The sequence below is a fragment of the Manis pentadactyla genome, chromosome 4, assembly GCF_030020395.1.
Source record: "Manis pentadactyla isolate mManPen7 chromosome 4, mManPen7.hap1, whole genome shotgun sequence".
Taxonomy (NCBI): Eukaryota; Metazoa; Chordata; class Mammalia; order Pholidota; family Manidae; genus Manis; species Manis pentadactyla.
The window spans coordinates 1,920,886-1,942,414 of record NC_080022.1 but is presented as its reverse complement, the minus strand read 5'-3'; the positions used below and the strand labels follow the sequence as shown (position 1 = coordinate 1,942,414).

Genomic DNA, 21,529 nt, shown 5'->3' with positions numbered 1-21,529 from the left:
AAGGGACATCGTCCCCAGGACTGGGGTCAGGGTCCAGAGAGCTGGCCCTGCCCCCCACTCCCCCCACCATGCTCAGGGTTCCTAGGGCCCCCTGGGGGCTGGGTGTGGCTGGGGTGGGATGCCCTCTGGGCCCAGAGCCTTCTCTGTCCAGAGAGGTAGGGTCAGGAGTACAGCTGGGCACCAGCCAGGGTGAGAGGCACATGGCAGGTGCTGCAGTGGGGCCTGGGGGTGGGGCTCAGGCCCTGGTCCCTGAGGAGCACCGAGGGGCGGTGGGATCCAGTCCCCACAGGACAAGGGGCGGCAGGGCCTAAGGGCGCCTTGTGCCCCCGCCCAGCCCTGGAGATGCCCGAGGTGGACCTGGGCGGCCAGCTGCCCTTCCTGCGGCCTCTCCCGCACATCGCTGTGCTCCGGGACGGGCTGCCCCCTCTCTTCCAAGATGACTACGGGGCTGAGGAGGAGTTGGCAGCGGAGGCCCGGGGTGAACACACGCTGGCGGAGAAGTTTGGTGAGAGGTGGGCCCAGCCTGGGGCGCTGCTCTCCGCACCCACGTGGGCCAGGCCAACAGCCACACTGGGCCTTGGGCATGTGGAGCGATCCTGGGTGCCTGGTTTGTCCGGGGCTCAGAGAGGTGGGCCGCGCACCCAGTTGGTACCGCACGTCCAGGCCAAGCTCCCCGCAGGGCCGGTCCAGGCCAGGCGTCTCCCACATCCCACCTTGCCCATGTGGGGCTTCCCGGGCTGTGGACATCCCCTGCGCCCCATCTCTGTCCTGAGGCCCCCTCTCCCGGTCTGCCCCCAGTCTGCCTGGATGACACCTTCGGCCCTGACTGCAGCTTGACCTGTGACGACTGCAGGAATGGGGGCGCCTGTGTCCCGGGCCTGGACGGCTGTGACTGCCCCAAGGGCTGGACCGGTCTCGTCTGCAATGAGAGTGAGGCTGTGGGGTCGGGGGACTGGCGGGAGTCCATGAGCCCAGGACTCCTGTTCACTCCTTCCTGCCTGTGGGCGGGGCCCCCGGCCCATCATACGCTCATCCATTCAGCGTCTGTCTACTGCCCGCGCTGCCAGGCGCTCTGCTGGGCCCTGGAGGCCCTGGGAAGTAGCAACGGCAGGCGGCCACCTCCGCAGATGTCACGGTCCACTCTGGGGGGTCCAGTGACCAGCAGACGGGACAGTGTGTCTAGTGAGAGTGGCTGCTGGGTGGGCCATCCCCCCGGGCCCCACAGAGGGGCAGCTGGGGCCACCGGGGCCACTCCCAGCCTGTCCCGCGCCTGCTGCTCCCGCCACCTGGCGGTCCCAGGCCAGGGGCACCGGAACTTTGGCCTCGGGCTGCAGTACGGGTAGACGCCTCGGGGCTCAGAGGGAGAGGATGTGGCCTTGGTGCGTGGTGTCCCCCACGCATGGCAGGTGGGCCACTGCTTCCGAACTGGGTGGCCCAAGCCCCGGGAGGGTGTCTCAGAGTCCCTGGAGGAGCTGCTACTGCAGGCCAGTGACCCCCGTGCCTCACTGTCACCCCTGCAGCGTGTTCCCCAGACACCTTCGGGAAGAACTGCAGCCTTTCCTGCAGCTGTCAGAATGGCGGCACCTGCGACCCGGTGACGGGGGCCTGCCGCTGCCCTCCAGGCGTCAGCGGAGCCCGCTGCGAGGACGGTGGGTGCAGCCCTCCTGTGTCTCTGGGATGCCCGTGGAGCAGGGGAGATGGGAGGTGCCACCTCCCAGCTCCTCCCCCTGCAGCTCCTGCCCCCAGTCCCTGTGCCGGCGCTGAGGACCTGACCCAACAGTGCCTTTGGACTGGGTTCCCCAGGAGGCCGCGAGCTCCGCATTCCTAGAAGCATTCACCTACCGCTGTAGAATGGCGGGTGGGGCTTCACAGGGGCGTGGGCCTGGGCCCGTGGCTGCATGGGACACCCTCGTGTCCTTCCTAGTGCATTGCTGGAGGAATTACAGGGTCCACGTCACACATTTCCTAAAGTTTCATAAAGATAATGCTTCATTTTTAAGTCCTCAGATCTTTTAAATTCTGCCTCTTGCCAGAGGATGTAGCTAAGGTACGGTGAGCTTCCTGCCTTAGCCAGCGGAGCAGGCGGTGGCTGTCCATGGGGCCCATCCCAGCGCCCCGGGGCGGCCCTGGGGGCTCTGCGAGGCGGGCATCCAAGTCCTGGGCAGCCTGAGGGGCTCCCCCCACCCCCTGGTCAGGTCCCTGCCTTCCTCCCTTCCAATCTGCCGTTCCTGCTCAGCTGGGAGCCCCCCTGCCTGTTGGGAACCGTGTGTAAGCGGCCCTGAACGGACCCAAGGCCCCCTGGCAGATAAAGGGCCTGCACTGTAGTGCGTCTGTCTGTGGTGTGGTGTGGCTTCCAGAGACCCGGGTCTCAGGTGGGGTCCTAGGGGGAACATACCTGTGCAGGTGAGCCCGAGAGGCCTGGTGGGCCCGTATTCAGGAGGGAGGGCTCCTCGGGTGTCTTTGGGTTCGTGGCCGCACCTCCGTGGCCTCTGCCTCTGCTGTGGCCCCTGGCCACCTCCTCTCTGTGGCTTCATTTTTCTCTAAGGACACTTGCTGGATTTAGGCCAGCGTGGAGAGTCCAGAATGGTCTCACCTGTAGGTCCTGGGGAGAGGACGTGGATGGATCTGGGGCCACCGTCCAGCCCCCACAGCCCGTAGCCCTTCCGTAGGCAGCATCAGGCAGGACAGATTCAGAGGGAAGCCAGGAGCCCTTCTGAGCCCGGGGCCCCCGAGCTGGGCTGCGATCCTGCTGTTGGCATGGAGTGCCCTGCTCGAGGTCAGGCTAGGGGACCACGGAAGGACAGACTCAGGATGCCACAGACGTGGGTCAGACGGGGGGTATGCTGAGGAATGTGCTTGGCCTCCAGCCCTGCCCTGCCACCGTCCAGGCTGCAGGCCCTGGGGGTCACTGGCCCAGCCAGGGTAGTCAGCCACGTCTATGGGGTTCCTCTTGTGCCTGCCCTGCCCTCGTGGCACCTGTGCCTGCCCCTGGGGCCCCTCCCTGTCTGGGATGCGGGGTCCTCAGGCTGCTGGTGGCCCCAAAGCCCTGTGGCCATGCCCTGGTGGCCCACCCACTCCTGGCTCCTGTGCTGGGCGCTGGGGCCCTTGGGAGCATCTCCTGGGGTATGGGTGCCATGTCTGGGTGGGTCCTCAAGAGGCCCCATCTTCCCCCAGGCTGCCCCAAGGGCTTCTATGGCAAACACTGCCGCAAGAAGTGCCACTGTGCCGACCGGGGCCGGTGCCACCGCCTCTACGGGGCCTGCCTCTGTGACCCAGGGCTCTACGGTCGCTTCTGCCACCTGGGTGAGTCCCTGTGCCTGCTGGCTGCCCTGTCCGAGGGGCACAGTGGGCGGTGCTGCGCTGCGGGCTGGGCGCTCATGCCGTGCCTCACTGCCTCGGTCCAGCTTGGGCTCGACTGATGGCCATTTGCGGATGAGGACGTGGGGGCTCACAAGGTCCCCTGCTGGGATGTGGGGTCTGTCCCAGGTCTGTGGGCTCCGTGCCACCTCCTCCAGGCTGCACTGCCTCGGGGGCATCTGGGTGGTGTTCAGCCTCTTGCTACCTCCTGGCCTCGCCTGGCCAGCGGGTGGGCTGCAGCCACAGGCCGGGGCAGCCTCGCTTGGAAGCCTGCGGGGCACAGGGCCTATCTTGGCTTCTGGAGCTTCCCGGCTGCTGGGTGGGTGCACAGACCCTGGGTGGGGGGCAGCGGGCTGGTGAGGGAAAGGTGGATGGCGATGAGTGGCTTTGTCCTCATAGCTCTGGGTGGCACTCATGGGAGGGTGATTTGGGGCACTGGATTCTGTTTCCCAGCTGGGATGTGGTGTGACTCAGGCAAATTCCCAAACTTCGCTGAGACCTTGGTTCTTGTCCACAAAATGGGCACAGTGGTCCCAGTCCCACGGGACACCGGTGGCTGGGGTGAACAGTGTGGCTCTGTGCCAGCCCCAGGGCCCCAGGGACACAGCTCAGTGAACGGGCTGGAGAGCTTGGGCCCGGGAGGGGCAGGTCCACAGAGGCGGGCAGGCCCCCTAACGGCCCTGTGGGTGCAGTCTGCCCGCCTTGGGCCTTCGGACCCGGCTGCTCAGAGGAGTGCCGCTGTGAACGGCGGAACACGCGTGCGTGCGACCGGAGAGACGGCAGCTGCTCCTGCAAGGCAGGCTTCAGGGGCCAGCGGTGCCAGGACGGTGAGTGTGGAGTGTGGGGTGCTGGGGGGGCCCGGGGCCGGCTGAACCCTGCAGGCCCACTTCCCACCCCTGCAGAGTGCCCTCCGGGCTTCTTCGGGCCTGGGTGCCAGCAGACGTGTTCCTGCGCTCCGGGTGCAGCCTGTGACCCCGTCAGTGGCGACTGTGGCAAGCAGTGTCCTGCCGGCTACCAGGGGAGGGACTGCGACCAAGGTGGGTGGCCGGCCCCTGGGCACTGGTCTGGGTGGGGTGCTGGTCATCCAGTCCAGTGTGTGCTGGGCGTTGGGTGCCAGGAGTGCTGTGCTCTGGGGGCTGGGTCAGCCCTGGAGGCTGGCCTATGTGTCCCCTCCACCTGCTGTGTCTCCACCCTGGTCATACAGTGGTGGCTTAGCCACTGGCCTGCCCATCTCTGTGCACCTGAGCAGGCTGCTTGGGCAGGGGTTGGTCTGTGTGCCCAGGGCCCAGCCCAGAGGAGGCCTCTCTCCACTGGAACAGATGGTGTGCTGCCTGCTGGGGGTCACGGCTCCGGAGCACCTCCCCGTGGGTCTGAGGCAGCCCGACAGAGGCAGGGGCCCCCGGGTGTGGGCTCAGAGCAGAGCCTGGGCTGGTTGGTGGGGTGATGGAAGGCTCTCTGCATGGCTGCCGAGGCCTGGGGGCGGTGTGGATGGGCACAGAGCGGTGGGCAGGCTGGAGGCCCGGGGGCCCCCCGTTTGTAGGTCAAGGGCAGATAAGGAAGGCGAGGAAGCCCTCCACACCAGCACTGGGGTTGCTGAGCCACACTGACAGCAGGTCAGGATGGGCAGGTTGGACCTCTCGGCACGTGGAACACACACTGTCCACACCCGTCGGCCAGGCTGGATGGGCCACAGGGCCTGCAGTGTGACCCGTGTGACCATGGCCAGAGGCCCGGCTGGCTCGGGCTGCCCCCAGCCGGGGCCATCCCCTCACAGCTGACGCACCCCTCTGAGGAACAGAGAGGGCCGGGGGCCTCTGCCCAGCCCAGCCGAGGGGTCAGGGTCTCCATGCAGGCCTGTCCCGTCCCATGGGGTGGTCCTGTCACGGACTTGTGAGTCTATTGGCAGAGGACGGGGGTGTGCTCAGAGCCTGGCCTGAATCCCCGAGCCCCATGCGCTCTGAGGGTCTCCGTGGTCTCAGCGCGTCCAAGCATCTGTGTTCTGGCCGTGAGAGCGCCAGGAGGGCTCAGTGACTCACGGGCACGGGGCTTGCTGCCCCCTGGCCTGACCTCTCTGCCCCCTGCCCCTCACACACACACGCACAGGAGCACGCTGCTGGCCTTCCCACCCGGGCTACGAGGAGGATCTGCAGGGAGGCCCCGTCCCGCCCACCCCCTGCAGCGCCTGCTGCTGAGGTGAAGGGCCTGAAGGCCCCCCTTCCTGCTGCTTTTCCTATTCTCTACCTTTCGTCTTTAAAAGCTCCTGGTGCCTAAGGACGAACCACGGAAGTGGCATACGGGTCCCACACTGTAATAGGCCTGGAAAGTATCACCACCCCGAGCGTGCCACCCCAGCACCACAGAGGGGCTCCCGGAGCCTGGGCACAGTGGCAGCTGCCACACCTCCTTTCCCGGGCCCGCCTGCGGGGGTGCCTGTGTGTGAGGCTAGTGCGCACACCTGAGCACCCGGGGCATATGTGTGTGTGTGCGCATGCCCGTGCGTGCGTACCTATGGTCCTCTTGACATTTCTGTGCCCAGGAGTGGGATGGGGGTGGGTGCCCACAGGGGCTGGCCCCCACAGGGTTTACCAGGCCCTGTTCTCTGGCCCAGGGCCCCTCTGGAGGCTCTGACGCCCTCCTGGGCTGCGATGGGCTGCCTGGCACTGGGACAGGCAGGTGCTTTCTCTGCTATTCAGGGTCACGGCCCTGCCGGGACAGGGGAGAAGGTGTGGAGGGGGCTCTCCCCAGGCCAGTCAGGGGCTTCCAGTGCCCAGGCTCTGCAGGCCCCAGGGTGGGGACAAGCCTACACCGCAGCCCACTGTCTCCAGAGCACCCTCAGCCACTCCTCAGGACCTCTCTCTCTTGGCCTCTGCCCTCCCCTGGGGCCCACGGCCCTTCCACAGGGCATAGGAGGAGGGCCTCCTCCCGGAGGCTGGGGCCCCCCTTAGTGTGCAGGGGCAGGGCATTCTGGCTGCCAGTCCCTGCTCCCCAGGGCTTCAGCTCCGGGGATGCGGCAGGGGCAGTCCCACCCCACCCCCCGTGCTCTGTGGGGAGCCCAGACGGGGGAAGGGGGCCACGCTTGCCCTGATGCTCCCAGTTGGGTGGGGAGGGGAGTTGGGTGGAACTGGACCGGGGCCCATGGATGGTGAGGGGTTGGGGGGCGTGGAGAGGGCGCAGCAAGGAGGGCCAGCCAGCCCTGCCCTTAGCTCCAGTGAGCTTCCCGGGCCCTGGACGCCCTCCCAGGCCTCGCCCTCTGGCTGCCCCCTCCCACCCCCAGACCCTGCCTGGCCGTGCCCTCTAGGCTGCGTGTCCCCACATCCCCCATCACGATGAGGTGCTTCCCTGCCTTTCCCCGTGTCCTCGTGCCCTGCTGGCTCCTGGTCCCACCACGCTCGCCCAGAGGACCTGGCTGTGTCCAGCAGCGCCCCTGGGGTGGGGAGCAGGTGCCAGGGCCCCGAAGGGGGAGGGTCACTCTGAATGGGGCTGGCTGAGGCCCTTCCTGCTCTTCCCTGCAGAGTGCCCAGGGGGGACATTCGGCGGGAACTGCTCCGGCTCCTGCTCCTGCGGGGGGGCCCCCTGTGACCGGGTCACCGGGCAGTGCCTGTGCCCACCAGGGAGGACTGGGGATGACTGTGGGGCAGGTGAGTGGCATGGTGTGCTCAGGTCTCCCTCACTTCCTGGGCTGCACACTCCAAGTGGGCTCTAGCCCTGGGCCTGTTTGGGGACTGACCCTGGGCCCAGCCCTGGACCACATCTGGGAACCGCGGTATTGGGGTATCTGTGATGAGCTAGCCCCTCGGGCCCTGGGGTCTGCGGTGCCCTGAGAGCTCTCCCCATGGGAGGTGGGTGACAGGTGGGCCAGCAGAGCTGCCGGCCCTCCTGGGGCCTGCGGTCTGCCCTCTGGGCTGCCTGCTCGCTGTGTGGGGGTCTCCCAGCTCTTCTGATGGTCCTCCCATTTTGCCGTCCTGGGCAGGGGGTCCTCTTTCTGAGGTGTTGCCCTGTAGCTGAGGGGCCAGGGCTCCCCCTGACCTGTTCCTCTTCCTCCTCTGGGCTGGCTTAGATGGTAACAGTGGCTCCTGTTCCTGGGCCGTGACACGGTGCTGGGTGCTGTGCCAGGCCGGCCCAGTGAAGCTCTGGGGGAGACTGACGGGCTGTGGGGGGCTAGCTTGTCCCGAGGGCCGCTGGGGGCTTGGCTGCCAGGAGGTCTGCCCGGCGTGTGAGCATGGTGCCACCTGTGATCCTGGGGCTGGAATCTGCCTGTGCCGCCCTGGGTACACCGGCAGCCGCTGTCAGGATGGTGAGTGCCGCTCTGCCCTGCCTTGGCCCCCACTGGACCAAGGGCCTGCCCTCACCTGCCTCGCTTGCACCCCTGCAGCATGCCCAGCAGGCTGGTTTGGGCCTGGCTGCCAGACAAGGTGTTCCTGTGCCAACGAGGGGTATTGCCACCCGGAGACTGGACACTGCAGCTGTGCCCCTGGGTGGACCGGCCTCAGCTGCCAGCTAGGTAGTGCCTGGAGGAGCCCGCCCAGGGCCTGGGGAGGAGCCGGGGAGGTCTGCGCAGGGTGACCCAGGCCCCCTTGCAGCCTGTGACAGTGGGCACTGGGGACCCGGCTGTAGCCGCCCCTGCAACTGCAGCGTTGGCCACGGGAGCTGTGAGGCCACCAGTGGCCTGTGCGTGTGTGAGGCCGGCTACACAGGCCCGCGGTGCGAGCAGCGTGAGTCGACCCGCCGTAGCCCTGCCGTGTGCAAGCTGTGTTCACCCACAAGCCTTCATGCACATGTGTGTTGGGGCCCTAGTCCTGCCCTCCGGCCCCCAGACAAGCAGGGGTCTCCTCACCTGAGGTCACCCAGCCCCCAGCCTGGGCCCAGGCCCCACCCCCTCACCTCCCTGGGGCCCACATAAGGCTCACCTGGAGCAGCTGGCAGGGAGAGGTGGGGCCCGATGCACCCCACCTGGAAGAGGGGAGCAAGGTGGCTGCTTAGGACGTAGGCCCGTGACCATCAGCATGTGGCTGCCCCATAGCCAGATTGGTGGGTCTGGTTCGGGGTGGGAAAGTGGGCCTAGTGGCAGCCCCACAGCTCCTGCCTCCCCTGGGACTCAGTCCTAGCTGGCCAGGAGGAGGTGGAGGCACTGGGTGAGCCCAGGTCCTTTTGTGTAAGGAGGGCCTTGCCCGTGAGCCACCTGCTGCCCTGCAGTCCCAGGCACCAGCAGGGGTGGCAGAGGCCTGGGCAGCTGTGGTAGGCCCCTGCCCCACCAAACTGATGGTGGGCTGGGCTGCGTGTCTCAGGGTGTCCCCAGGGCTGGTTCGGGCCACGCTGTGGGCAGCAGTGCTGGTGCGAGCATGGGGCAGCCTGCGACCATGTCAGCGGCGCCTGCACCTGCCCAGCCGGCTGGAGGGGAACCTTCTGTGAATGCGGTGAGCCGGGTTGTGGGTCAGGGCTGGGCCGGGCCGGCTGGCAGTGCAGGCAGACACCCCATCACTGCCCTGCCTGCAGCCTGCCCTGCAGGCTTCTTCGGACCAGACTGCCACAGAGCCTGTGACTGCCCTGCCGGGGCCCCTTGCGACGCTGTGAGCGGCTCCTGCCTCTGCCCCGCCAGCCGCCTGGGGCCCTGCTGTGCCCAGAGTGCATGAGGCACCTGCCAGCCCCAGGGGCTGCAGGAGGGGGGCCAGCACACCAAGCCAGATTTGCTCTGGGGCCCCGGCCTGGGTGTCCGGAGCTGCCAGGTGGCCACCCTGGGTTTGCTGCTTTGCCCACTGCAAGCATATTGGGCCCTATGTGTCACCCCAAGTGGTACCCAGGCCAGAAGGAGGGGATGATGGACCACAGGCCTGAGGGCCTTGCAGACCTGCTGCAGCCCCTCCCAGGGTCCGACCCCCTGACCCCTGGCCACCCCTCTCCCCTCAGCCTGCCCTGCCCACACCTATGGTCAAAACTGCAGCCAGACCTGCTCCTGTTTTAACGGGGCCTCCTGTGACCCTGTCCATGGGCAGTGCCGCTGTGAGCCTGGCTGGATGGGCCCCACCTGCCTGCAGGGTAAGCCAGGAGGGGGTCTTTCACCAGGAAAGGGGCCCACTTTTGTGGGGAGTCGGGGGACCAGGGATTGCACTTGCCCCTCGCGGGGGCTGTGCAGGGTCACATGGGCATGGGACTCCGGGTGGACTTAAGTCCCATGGGGAGCAATGGGCAGGGAGGGCTGGGGACTGTCATGTCCCCATGGGGCATCTGGCATCTGGGGGAGGGGAGGAAGCTGGCTGCTTAGGAGCCAGGGCGACACCCTTCAGTGCTGAGTTCCCCAAGGCTGGGGTGGTGGCCTGGGGCAGGCAGTCTTAGAGCCCTGGGAGGGGCCTGAGCCCGTCTGGTGTTGGGCGTGGTCTGGTCTGGGTGTGGGCGCGGCCTGGGCATGGGCTGTGCTGCCGGCAGACCCCGTGGGCTGGCCCTCCTGGGGACAGGCTGCAAGCTGCTGCCTTCCCCCACCCCAAGCCTGCCCGTCAGGCCTGCACGGTGAGAACTGTCAGCATTCCTGCCTCTGCCAGAATGGGGGCACCTGTGACCCTGTCTCAGGCCACTGCACATGCCCAGAGGGCTGGGCTGGCCTGGCCTGTGAGAAAGGTGAGTACTGGTTGGGGAGGAGGAGGAGGATCTGTGGGGGTCTGTGGGAGCCAGGCTAGGGTGGGGGCAGCATCCTGGGGGTGCTGCACAGGCCCGCAGTGTGACCAGCCTGGCACCCCTCCTTCCCAAGGACGTGGGATCAGGGGCTCTGGGTGCCCTGCCGGAAGCATGCGCTGGTGGGGTCTCTGCATAGTCCTGCCCAGGAGGTGGGTCCCTCACCCCAAACCTGCCCTGAAGAGTGTACCCGGTGCGCTCCGGGGTCGGCTGCCAGCACCACTGTAGATGCCCCCACAGTGGCCTCTGTGGCCGGCACAAGGCCACTGCCTCTGCCCTGCCGGCTGGTCCAGGGATGAGCGGGCAGGCTGGGGGCCGGGGGAGGCTGGGGTGGCCTCAGCCTCACTCCAGCGTGCGTGGCCCCAGTGAGCTGGTCAGCTGGCAGGGGTGGGGGCTGCTGGCATGTGGGAGGAGTGGACTGGGTTTCGCCTGGCCCAGCCTTCTGGAGTACGACTCAGCTCTCCCCCTGTCTCACTGGCCACAGCCTGTGCCGAGGGCACGTTTGGGGCACGCTGTGAGGAGCGCTGTGCCTGCCTGCGGGGAGCCACCTGCCACCACGTCACAGGGGCCTGCGTCTGCCCCCCGGGATGGAGGGGCCCTCGGTGTGAGAGTGGTGAGGCCCCAGCTCCGCCAGCACCTGGTGTGGGGTGGGCCCTCACACAGTGGCCCTCCAGGCCTGCACTGCCCAGGGCTGCCCACTAGCCCCTGTCTGTGGCTCTGCAGCCTGCCCCCAGGGCTGGTTTGGAGAGGCCTGTGCCCAGCGCTGCCAGTGCCCACCCGGCGCTGCCTGCCACCACATCACCGGGGTGTGTCGCTGTCCACCAGGCTTCACCGGGCCCGGCTGTGAGCAGAGTAGGTGACCCCACCTAGGCAGGAAGGGTGGCCAGTGGCTCAGCCCCTCCTGATGGGGCATAAAGCTCAGGCTGCATGTACCCCCTGAGCCGCACCCCAAACCTATAACCCCGCCTGGGAGGTATGGTTAGGCCAGGACTGACACCCTTCCCTGCACCCCAGCCTGCCTGCCTGGCACTTTTGGGGACGGCTGTGGGCAGAAGTGCCAGTGTCCCGGCAAGAACCAGGCCTGCCACCCTGCCTCGGGGGCCTGTGAGTGCACTGCTGGCTACTACGGCACCGACTGCCAGCAGCGTGAGTGCCACCTGTGCCCCGGCCTCAGGCCATCCTCCGCGGTGTTGGGGGAGTGGGTCCCTGGGCACTCTGCATGTGGGTGCAGGACCCAGCCCCCAACCCCTGGCAGCTGTCCACTCTGCCTGCAGGCTGCCCGCCTGGACGATTCGGGCCTGGCTGTGAGCAACTATGTGGGTGTCTCAATGGGGGCACCTGTGACGCGGCCACTGGGGCCTGCCGCTGCCCAGCTGGGTTCCTTGGGGCTGACTGCAGCCACGGTGAGTGTCCAGGGGGAAGGGCAGGTGCGGCTCCTCCCTGTGACTCATGCTCAGGGCCCCAAGAGCCCGCCTTCAGGATGGACAGCCCCCCGGAGCCCTGCCTCCCTGAGCCGGCCTCTGGGCCTGACCCCAGGCTGAGCCGAGCAGGGGTTGTTGGTTTGACCCCAGTGTCCCCCACCGGCTGGCCAGCTCTGCCCTGCTGTGTGCCGTGCGCCCCAACCCGGGGCACCCCAGCGGGACATGCGCACTGCTGTGCAGAGGCCAGCAGGGCATTCGGCCAAGCAAAGGGCCTTCCCAAGTCATGTGGGTCTTTGGACCCATCTGGGATCCTGGCTCAGGCATGCAGGGCTGCAGTCACTGTCCTGCAGAGCAGGCCCCCAGCAGATCTGTCGTGGTAGGGAGACTGAAACTGGGCAGGTACAGAGGGAGCCGCTCTCCCTGCCAGGCTCAGGGCTCTCTGCACCCCACCCGCCTTTGGGCCACATGGCAGAGAGGGAATGAGGGCCAGCGGGGCAGCCACCCTCCCGTTTCCTCCTGGCAGCCTGTCCACAGGGCCGCTTCGGTGCTGGCTGTACCCACCTGTGCAGGTGTGGACAGGGGGTGCCCTGTGACCCAGTGACTGGCACCTGCATCTGCCCCCCGGGGAGGATCGGCGTTCGCTGTGAACGTGGTGAGCACCTGTGCCCCCTGCCCTTGGCACTGCAGGCGTTGCTCATGAGCCATGGGGCCCCTGGGGGAGAACCAGCCCTGAGTGCCACATTCACACCTACGGCCTCCATGCTGGGGGCAGGGTCACACCCATCCCTCGGGCAGGTTCCAGCCCGGAGCCTCCTTCCAGGCCCCCGGCCGTGCCCGCAGCCCCTTGGCCTGGCCCCACCCCTGGTGACTGCTCATCCGCCACCCAGTTCTCCACCTAGGGCAGCAGAGGGCCAGAAACTTTGGGGTCTGGCTGCCTGGAGGCCATGTCCTTGCCCCCAGGGGAGGGCAGCAGCCATTGGTCAACCCTAATATGGACAGGGGCCATCTGGAGCGCATGGCAGCCTGGTCCCCAGCATGGAGATGTGCCTGTGTAGGGTGCGCCACCTCCAGGAAGCTTCCCTGACCCCTCCTGCCAGTGGGGCAGGTGGGGCCGAGTGGCACCCACAGCCTCCAGGGGGCTGAGCGGCCCTGGCCCTGTGATCCTGAGTTGTCCTAAGCACCAGGTCTGGCCTGGTACTGGCTCCCTGAGCAGATGGGTGAACAAGCAGGGTGTGTAGTTGGTATCACTCTCTGGCATGCATGTTCCTGGGGGGGCAGAGACTGGCCCCAGACACCTGGGAAGTGTTGCAGTGAATGTCAGATCTGGTGGGGACGTGTCCCCAGAGCCAGGGCAACTCGCCCTGGGCTGGAGCTCTTGAGCAGTGCCCACCATCTGCCCCCAGGCTGTCCCCAGAACCGGTTTGGCGTGGGCTGTGAGCATGTGTGCTTCTGCAGAAACGGGGGTCGGTGCCACCCCACCAATGGCAGCTGCTCCTGTAGCCTCGGCTGGACGGGGCTGCACTGTGAGCTGGGTGAGTGTCCGGGCTGCCCAGGAGAGCCGTGTCCCCATGTGAGCTGCAGGGAAAGAGGGCCATGCCCCCATGGTGGCAGTGAGGGCACGGCCTTGGGCTCCAAGGAGGGTGTGGGGCACAGGGACCTTTGTGGGGGGCCCTGGGCTGCTGTGGGGCCAGATGAGGCTCCTAGGTCAGGCTAGTGCTGGAGGGGCTGTCCGTTGGGCCCCTACTCTTCTGTGACAGGAGGCTGACCTCCGGGCTCCCCCCAGCCTGCTCCCCGGGGCACTATGGTGCCAGCTGCCGCCTGGAGTGCTCCTGTCACAACAACTCCACCTGTGAGCCCACCACGGGGGCCTGTCACTGCCGCCCCGGCTTCTACGGCCCGGCCTGTGAGCACCGTGAGTCGGGGGGCCCCTGCCCTGGTGTCTGCTCCTCCCGTGAGGGCGATCTGGCTGACCACGGCTTTACCAGGGTGACAGCCACCTTCCATGTGACTTCCCATGGGGGCCCGTGAGCTACGGCCTGCCCCTAGCTCACTGTGGGGCTCCGAGGCTAGAGGTCCCTGGCTCAGGGTCCCAGGGAGCAGGTGGAGCTCAGCTGAGCCCTGGTGGTGGCGGGAGCCACACCGGGTGGGGGAAAGGGGTGCATGAGCCCCAAGTCCGGTCCTTTGCTCACTCTGGGCAAACTGAGGCAGGACTCTAAACTGGGCCTCCCTCAGCCTGCCCGCCTGGCTTCCACGGGGCCAGCTGCCGGGGTGTGTGCATGTGCCAGCACGGAGCCCCCTGCCACCCTGTCAGTGGCCAGTGTCTCTGCCCTGCCGGCTTCCAGGGCCGGTTCTGTGAGCAGGGTGAGTGTTCTCTGCCCCTCCATGCCCCCTGCCCTGTCCCCATGGGCTGTGGGACAGGAGGGGATGCGGAACCCACTGTCCCCCCACCCAGGGTGCGAGCCGGGTTCGTATGGAGAGGGCTGTGGCCAGCGGTGTGATTGCGAGGGGGCGGCGCCCTGTGACCCTGTCACTGGCCTCTGCCTCTGCCCCCCAGGGCGCACGGGGGCCAACTGTGACCTTGGTGAGTCTGAGGTGCTGTCCGGGGTGCATGGGTGCGGGCCTCCATTGGTGACACGTGTGCCCTGCCCTGGTTGAGCCCCACCTGGGCCTGTCGTGACCTGGATGCAGGGCCTGTCCAGCCCTTGGCAGGGGCCGCTGCTCCGGGGGTCAGCACGGAGCCCCCATGGGGATGTCAGGGTCCCGCCCTGCTCTCCAGGTGTGACGGGGCCTGGGTCAGGGGAGGAGGCCCCAGTTAGGTGGGCACAAGACCTGGGCCTGGCGCTTTTCCATGTGAGAGCTCACACAGCGCAGGGAAACAGGCCCGAGGCCCTCTTTGTGCCCCCACGCAGAGGGTGGCCCTAAGACCTGGGGTTTCCGGGCTGGACAGACAGGGCTGGCATTCAGGCCTGCCTCTCCCGCCCCCTCCTGTCCACAGACTGCAGTGGGGGCTCCTTCGGGCCGGGCTGTGCCCTGCGCTGCGACTGTGGGGGCGGGGCGGACTGTGACCCCATCAGTGGGCAGTGCCACTGTGTGGACGGCCACATGGGGCCCACCTGCCGTCAAGGTGAGTCGGGCTCCCTGAGGAGAGAAGGGAAGGGCACCATGCCCTCTGACCCCCATGCATTGCTGGCTGGTGCAAACAACCGTCCCAGCGTTGTACCCGCGGTGTCTGCGCGGCCTCTGATGGTTCCGGCGTGAACCTACAGCCGCCAGACTGAGGGGCAGGGCTCAGCCATGCTGCCAGCCCGCGTGTCCCCATTGCCCCAGGTGGGGTGGGGGCGGGCCCAAATTGCAGATGGCCTCGACCCCGTGGCAGGGCTGGGGGACTGCGTGTAGGTGGTACTGGCCTGGCCCACCCCTTGCCCCCTCCTGGCCCTGCACGTACTTGTACGTGTGTTTAGTGTATGCATGCTAATGTGTACATGGCGCCTATGCACACACATGTGCCCTACCGGCAGAAGGGTGCAGTCATTGATGGCCCTTGGTCTTAGCCCCCACAAGCTCTGGCAGAACGTGCTGGCCGCAGGCAGAGTGCAGGGGTGCCCCATGTCCGCTCCCCAGGCCCCGCCTTCTGTGTGGCCTAGAACGTGGCGTCTCGGAGGGAGGTGGGAGGCTGGCTCGGGGCCTGCGTGGGGCGGCTGCGCAGCCAGGCCGCGGGTGCGATTCCAGACGGGTTCCTGGCTTGAGGGCTGAAGCTTGAGCCTCTCCAGGGCGGGCACGGCCCCACCCTGCTGGGGATCCCACGTCCTGCAGCCTGAGGGGTGGGAAGTCGGGCAGGTGGGGGCAGGACTTTGAGGATGTGCTGGGGGGATGACAGGACGCGGAGCCTCCACGGCGGCACCTGGTGGTCGTGTGCGGGACTGCACTGTGGGCAGTGGGCACCCCGACACCAAGCAGCCTGGACATTTAGCGGGTTCTGGAGCCAGGGGTTTGCCTGCCTGAGGCCCAGTGGGAAGAAGGGGCAGGGCCTTTCTGCCCGGCAGCCCGGGCCCTGCTGCTGTTCTGGAAGGGACCCAGCTGACCTCTAGCGAAGCCCCTCCCCATCCATCCCCGCACACCTCCTGGGCAGAGAAGGCGGGGAGCCCATCTGGGGAGGGGGGAGGGCCTTCCATTTGCATAGAAGTGACGAGGGGAGGCTCCAGTGGGTGGGAGTGGGAGTCCCTGCAGGCCTGGGTGCGGTTAGGCCTCACTGCCCTGTTCTGGTTGCCCACCCAAGGCAGCCACTAGCATGAGCTGCTGTCTCTCTACCTTCAGGTGGGCCCCCCCTGCTCCCCAAGAGCCTGTCTCCAGCCCAGGACCCAGGTAAGGAGGGTGGCACTTCGTGGTGTCACTAGCCTGTCACCCGCAGATGAAGAGGGGGGATGAGAATTGGACGTTCACATATGATGGGGGTGGCATGTTCCGGAACCTGGCCCTCCACTGGAGTGGAAGCCGGGGGTTGGGTGGACTGTCCCCTGACTGCTGGCCTCGGGGAAGCGCGCCCCAGAGCACTGGCAGCTTGGAGAGTTTTCACTGCCCTGGGGCTGCCCTCCATTCTTCTGTCCCTGCAGCTGCCACCAGCCCCTCGCAGACCAGCGCCCAGGCCCAGCAGCAGGGCAGAGAGGCACGAGCTCAGAGGCGGCCCCCACCTGGACCCGCCCCCCGAGTGCCTCCACGGGGACCCGAGGGCTTTGGTGCTCACAAGGAGGGCAGCCTTGGGCCGGGACTCCAGACCCAGCCTCGTCTCTGAGGACCGTGGACAGCCTCACTCTGCAAGGGTTATGTGGCTGTGACAAGAGAAGCCCCTGGCCCAGCTCTGCAGAGCCCTGGCGAGCGGACTGGACCTCGCGCTGCACAGGCTGCCTGGGCTGAGGAAGCCCCGCCCCTTGCGGCCCTACTGAGGGCAGGTGTGGGTCCCCTGCCTGGTGAGCAGGTGCTTCTGGTGCTAGGCCCTGGGATTGCTGCGCTCAGCCCGTGGACCTGGAAATGTGACCTGGCCGTATTTAGGCAAGAGTATTTGTGGGCAGCTCACTCCTGCCAGCCCCGGGAAGCCCTGCGGGGCCTGTGGGCAGCGGTACCATGTGAAACCCAGTGAGTTAAGAGTTAAGAGAGGAGCAGCTGCTTTCCTGTGGCCTCATTTGCTGGTTTCTGTGGGCTCCACGGTGGTGGCCTCCTGGGCACGAGCACAAGTGTGCCTGGGCAGGGAGGCCTGATAGGTACCTGGACCATTCAGCCCTGCTCCTCCCTGGGGGTGGGGCTGCCCCACACAAGGGTGGGGATCATCCCGGTCCCTGGTGCTCTGGGGGACACCCAGCAGCTGCCCCAGGCAGAGGCAGATGGACCTGCGAAACAAGCGCACAGCCCAGGCGCCCGACACCCGGGGTGTGGCAGGTCACGAGCCTGCCCCCAGTGTGGGAACCGCGCCCCCAGGGGAGGAGGGCCGGCCCAAGGGCTGGGCCGTGTGCCAGGCAGCCCGGGTGTCCCCCAGCACCTCCACCTGCCCCTCCTGTCCTCAGGGAGGAAGCAGCAGTGAGGGTGGAGAACATCACAGGGCAGGTGGCCCACGGAGCGGGTTGGACCCAGACTGTCACTGGGCACTGAGGGTCTGGGCTGTAACCCCCGTCCTGTGCCCTCCAGCACCAGCCCAGGTAGCTGACATGCACAAGGGCAAAGGATCTCAAGGGGCAAGATGAAGGCTCTGGAAAGAAACAACTAGTGACCAGCCGCAGCAGAGGAAGCCCCATTAATGGGCTGCTGTGTCCAGAACTTCAGGGTAAATATGATAAATACCCTGGAAGGGAGAACAGACGACAGAACGGAAATGGACAAGGAAGGGTTTTAACAACCGTCTCACTGAAGCTCTAGAAAATGAGCAGCAGCAATATGCAGGACAACCTCACGTCAAAAATGTGAATGCTCTCAGACAGAAAGGGCTCAGTACAAAAAACCGAAGAGAAGAAGACCCATACTTTAAAGAATTTTAAGAGTATCAGTAGCAAACAAAAATTCTCAAGTGCCCTGAAAAAAACAACAGGATCAGAGTGACATCAGACTTCACAACAGAAACACCCGAAGCCGGTCGAGGGAGATGTTCCGTTTTCAAAGTGTTGGAGAGAAAGTTTTGAAACCTGAATTTGACGTCCTTGCCAATCTGTCCCTGGACAGCAAGGCCACCGTCACTTGGGTCTCCAAGCCCGGTGTGTTACCACACTGATGTCGATATTCGCCACATTTGCCACATAACCTGCTAGTCAGGAGAATGGGGGACTCGTGTTAAGCTGCCAGCCGCACCTCCACGGGCTTGGGTCAGAGGGGGAGAGCTGGGTCACTCGGCCAGGGAGGGAAAGCGGCCAGGCAAGTCGGCAGGGCAGGCTGAGCACACAGAGTGGCGTGACCTCGAGACTACTGGCAGGGTGATGAGCTTTTAAGCCATCTGGAGGAGGCGGCATCCCTGCAGCAGCAGGCAGGAAAGGACGGAAAACAAAGGAGAATAAAGCAGATTAACAAAGCCTGGTGCAAACAGCTGCAGACAATGAGCGTGCACGAGGCCCCTAGGCTGCATTAAATGTTACTTAGCAGTATTTTAACCATAAAAGCACCTGGGAGGGTAGACATACAAGCCCACAGAGTGAACCAAAAGAAAGCAGGTGCTCAGGGTGAAAGCATCGTAACCAACTGTGTGTAAATATATACATGTGGGTGTGTGCGCAACACTAGAGGCTCAGGGATTCAAAAGGCCATGAGGGATAGAGCAGGTTGAAATAATGCAGTTTTAACAGGTTCTTCCTAAAAACTAGTAGGCTGAGCAAACAGGACATAAGGAATGATAAAAATTGAACAGCATATGCAAAGCTTACATACACACACCCCCTATTCACAGACCCTACGTGTACTCACACAGACACATTTATATTTAAGTATATAAGCATTACACACAGCAAATGGAGAATAATGGAACATTTAACAAAACCAAAATTCCTTCTTTGAAGACTAGTAAGAAGAAAAAAAACTCTAGCAAGATTGATAATTTTTTTAAACACGAAGAAGAATATAGACGGGAGAGTCAACTACAGAAACAACAGTCCGACATGAGTGTCATAAACAACTATGCACCACTAACTATGACATTTTTAAATACAAATTTTGGGGAAGATTTAATAACATGCCAGGTTTGGTGTAGGTAGAAATTTTTAAAAACTTTAATAAACTGATTAGTAAATGCAAATAGTTTAATCAAAGCTCTCCAACTCGCTGTCTGCACCACCCCCCACGAGTGCCTGGGACAGATGTAAGCATAGGTGGTTGTACCAGATTTTCTAATAGGAACTTATCTAATAGGAATTTTCCAGAAAGTTTAAATAGAGGAAAAGCAGCTCACCTCATTTCATCAGGCTAGTATCAACTTGGTACAAGAAAAGAGAATTTATAGACTCATTCCACGTATGCAGAATCCTAAGTAAATATTAGCTATGCAAATAAAAACATTTGAAAAAAAATACCAACTTGATCCAGTGAGAATTGGACTTCATTAAACTGTCAGGAAACATGTTGGGTGTATTTGGGTTGGATAAGAATCAGAAGACTGTAAAGGCAGAGAGAATATTCCATAGAACGCAACATCTCTTCAAAACATAAATTCTTGGAGATGGACACAGAAAGGAGCTTTCTTGACAGTGGTTATGAGCCCAGAACCTACTGCACTTGTAATGGGAAAACCCGTGGATTCAAGTCTCTGCCCAAGCCACCGCAGGGCCTCCCAGGCACCAGCCCGGGGTCCTGTTTATCGAGCTCCATGGCCCTGATGCCACAGCCTGGGTCTGTGGCTGCCCTCCCCCTAGAGAAGTCTGGGAGGCGGGAGCTCTGCCTGCTTCATGCTGGACTAGCTGACGGGATGTGGGGAGAGCCTAGCCAACGCTGTGGAAGGAATGAATAAAGCCCCTTAAGACCAAGAATTGAGAGGGGTCACCCCCACTGCCACCCCAGGAGAGCTGGGAAGATGGCACTGACTGGTGAGAACCCAGATGTGGGGGCTGCTGGGGAGAGCCGGACCTGCCGTCTCCAGGAACGGGACTGTCGCTATGGAAAAGCTAAAAGGGCCAATGGCCCGGTGTGACCAAGGAGATCTGGCAGGGTGGGGCCCCTGTGGGGCAGGCGGACAGAGTGCTTCACAGAGGCAGTGACCGGCTAGGAAACGGCACAAGGGAAGATTCCTGTGAGCGAGGCATCAGAACCCATCCACATCTGGGGATTTATCCAGCCCAGGGGTGCGGGAAGCCAGTCTAAAGGCTCCCATCTGGCGGGTGCTCGTCACTGGGTGAGAGGCCCGTGGTGACAACTGGGGGAGTGATTTGGGGTGTCTGCCATGGAGAAGGGGTGACACTGGGAGTGGCAGAGGTGGCCAGGAGGAGGTGGGCCCAACGGCCCCCAAGGGTGTGGGTGGAGAAGCCGAGATGTATCCACACCCTCCCAGGGGGCAGGGATTGGGCATCCTGGGCTCTAGTCTGGGTGTGGGCAGTGTCGACGGGGAGGCGTTGGAGGCCAGGGCTGGGCCGCTTCCCCCTTGCTGGCCACAAGGGCATGGGACGGTGGCACAGCCACCCAGCAGAATGGCCACGACCAGGAGGGGAGGCCCCAGAAGGTTCCGGAGCTGTTGGGAACAGCTGGCCAGATGTGCAGAGTGACAGAGAAAGGCCACAGTGAGATGAGACGCAAGAACAAGTCACAGGAGCACATGCCCTTTATGCAAATCACGTGCTCCTGAAAGGACACTGTAAGGGTGCCCGTGGGTTTGAGGACACGCAACACACACAGCAGGGTGGCCGTGGGGCAGAGGTTAACACTAGGGGTCCCCAGGTCACGCAGCAATGCGTTGGACTCCACCCTGATGCCCCCTACCCCCGACTGGGGGAGCTGTCCAGCTGTGTGACGGCGCACGCCTGGCCTCTGCTCCCATGAACACCAGGGCAGGAGGGGACTGCCCACTGCCTGCTTGGGGCTGGGCACTGAGGCATGCCAAGTGGTGGGCACAGGGGTCGACCTGGACCCCACTCCGTGCCTCGGTCTCCCTGCTCAGGGCAGCTGTGGGGAAGGGGCTGGGCAGTGACTCCACGGCCCCCTGCAAGCCGTGTCCCCACCTCCAACAGGAAGGGCTGGGCTCCGTCGGCCTAGGCCTGCTGCCTGAGACCCTCTGCGGCACAGCAGGTGCGGCTGTCCTCATGGGACCCTGTGAACAGGGCTGGTGGGGTTGGGGAGTGCCTCCCAGGAAGCGACCCTGGAAGGCCCCCATGATTCCCAAGAGGACCAGCTCAGCAAGAGGGCAGGTCAGACCCTCCCGCTGAGGGGCCCAGCACCCCTCAGGGCGGACCCCAGGCGGAGCAGAGGCCCCTCGGAGGGGCCTGTGTGGCCCCCGCCTTCGGTCCACAACCCCTGGGCTCCTCGCGCCTTGCTTCCTGGTTCCACTGTGACTTCGTCTTGCCCTGAGCTGGCCTGGCCTGGTCCTCCCCAAGTGGACCCAGTCGCCCCTAGCACCCCTGCCCCCAGACAGCCCCAGCAGGCTGGCCCCTTCTCCCAGGAGAGCGCGCCTACTCCTTGCCTAGGGGTACAGGGCCTTCAGCCGCTTTGCAGATGGAAATTCCCCAGGTCACGAAGCTCCCCCAGGTCGCAAAACCCAGGACTTCCAAACCCACTTTGCTCCCTGAACTGAAGATCCCCGTTACAGGACGGGGACGCGGGGGCCAGCCTGCCCCTCCCCCAGGGAGCTCAGGGCCAGCACCGGGGACGAGCAGGTGGGCTAGGGCAGCTGGGCTTCCCAGGGCTGTGGCCCATGGGCTCCTGCCTGATGCACGTGTGCACACACATACACGCATGTTTGCACACTTGCAGGTGGGCACACGGCCTCGGTCACCAGCTTGCCCCACAGCAGCTCCAGGAAAAGCACTGCTAACCCAGGTCACAAGTGGGACGGCCGAGGCCCTGTGACCTGGCCCCCCAGACCAGCCTTTCCCTGAGCCCCGGTCTGCCCCTCCCCCGGTCCTGGGGAGCCCCCGCCC

The 21,529-nt window shown here is 64.8% G+C and overlaps 1 protein-coding gene across 12 annotated transcripts in view; it reads left to right on the top strand.

Annotated features, from left to right (window-relative positions):
- MEGF6 (multiple EGF like domains 6) overlaps positions 1-16,611 on the top strand; it is an 87,607-nt gene extending 70,996 nt beyond the window's left edge. For 3 of the 12 annotated variants that reach the window (XM_057499631.1, XM_057499634.1, XM_057499636.1), the window contains 25 exons: positions 335-505; positions 799-930; positions 1,521-1,649; positions 3,175-3,303; positions 4,050-4,184; positions 4,239-4,394; positions 6,870-6,995; positions 7,520-7,651; positions 7,730-7,858; positions 7,938-8,069; positions 8,643-8,771; positions 9,262-9,390; positions 9,838-9,966; positions 10,505-10,633; positions 10,744-10,872; positions 11,035-11,166; positions 11,295-11,423; positions 11,965-12,093; positions 12,845-12,973; positions 13,225-13,353; positions 13,674-13,802; positions 13,894-14,022; positions 14,437-14,565; positions 15,756-15,803; positions 16,052-16,611. In XM_057499631.1, coding sequence (XP_057355614.1) covers positions 335-505; positions 799-930; positions 1,521-1,649; positions 3,175-3,303; positions 4,050-4,184; positions 4,239-4,394; positions 6,870-6,995; positions 7,520-7,651; positions 7,730-7,858; positions 7,938-8,069; positions 8,643-8,771; positions 9,262-9,390; positions 9,838-9,966; positions 10,505-10,633; positions 10,744-10,872; positions 11,035-11,166; positions 11,295-11,423; positions 11,965-12,093; positions 12,845-12,973; positions 13,225-13,353; positions 13,674-13,802; positions 13,894-14,022; positions 14,437-14,565; positions 15,756-15,803; positions 16,052-16,230 — 3,278 coding nt within the window. In that variant the 3' untranslated portion in view covers positions 16,231-16,611. Of the gene's footprint in view, positions 1-334; positions 506-798; positions 931-1,520; positions 1,650-3,174; positions 3,304-4,049; positions 4,185-4,238; positions 4,395-6,869; positions 6,996-7,519; positions 7,652-7,729; positions 7,859-7,937; positions 8,135-8,642; positions 8,772-8,850; positions 8,980-9,261; positions 9,391-9,837; positions 9,967-10,504; positions 10,634-10,743; positions 10,873-11,034; positions 11,167-11,294; positions 11,424-11,964; positions 12,094-12,844; positions 12,974-13,198; positions 13,354-13,673; positions 13,803-13,893; positions 14,023-14,436; positions 14,566-15,755; positions 15,804-16,051 lie in introns of those variants that run through there. The other 9 variants (XM_057499633.1, XM_057499637.1, XM_036882668.2 and 6 more) reach the window with 8 other exon arrangements.
- Positions 16,612-21,529: the final 4,918 nt, after the last annotated feature.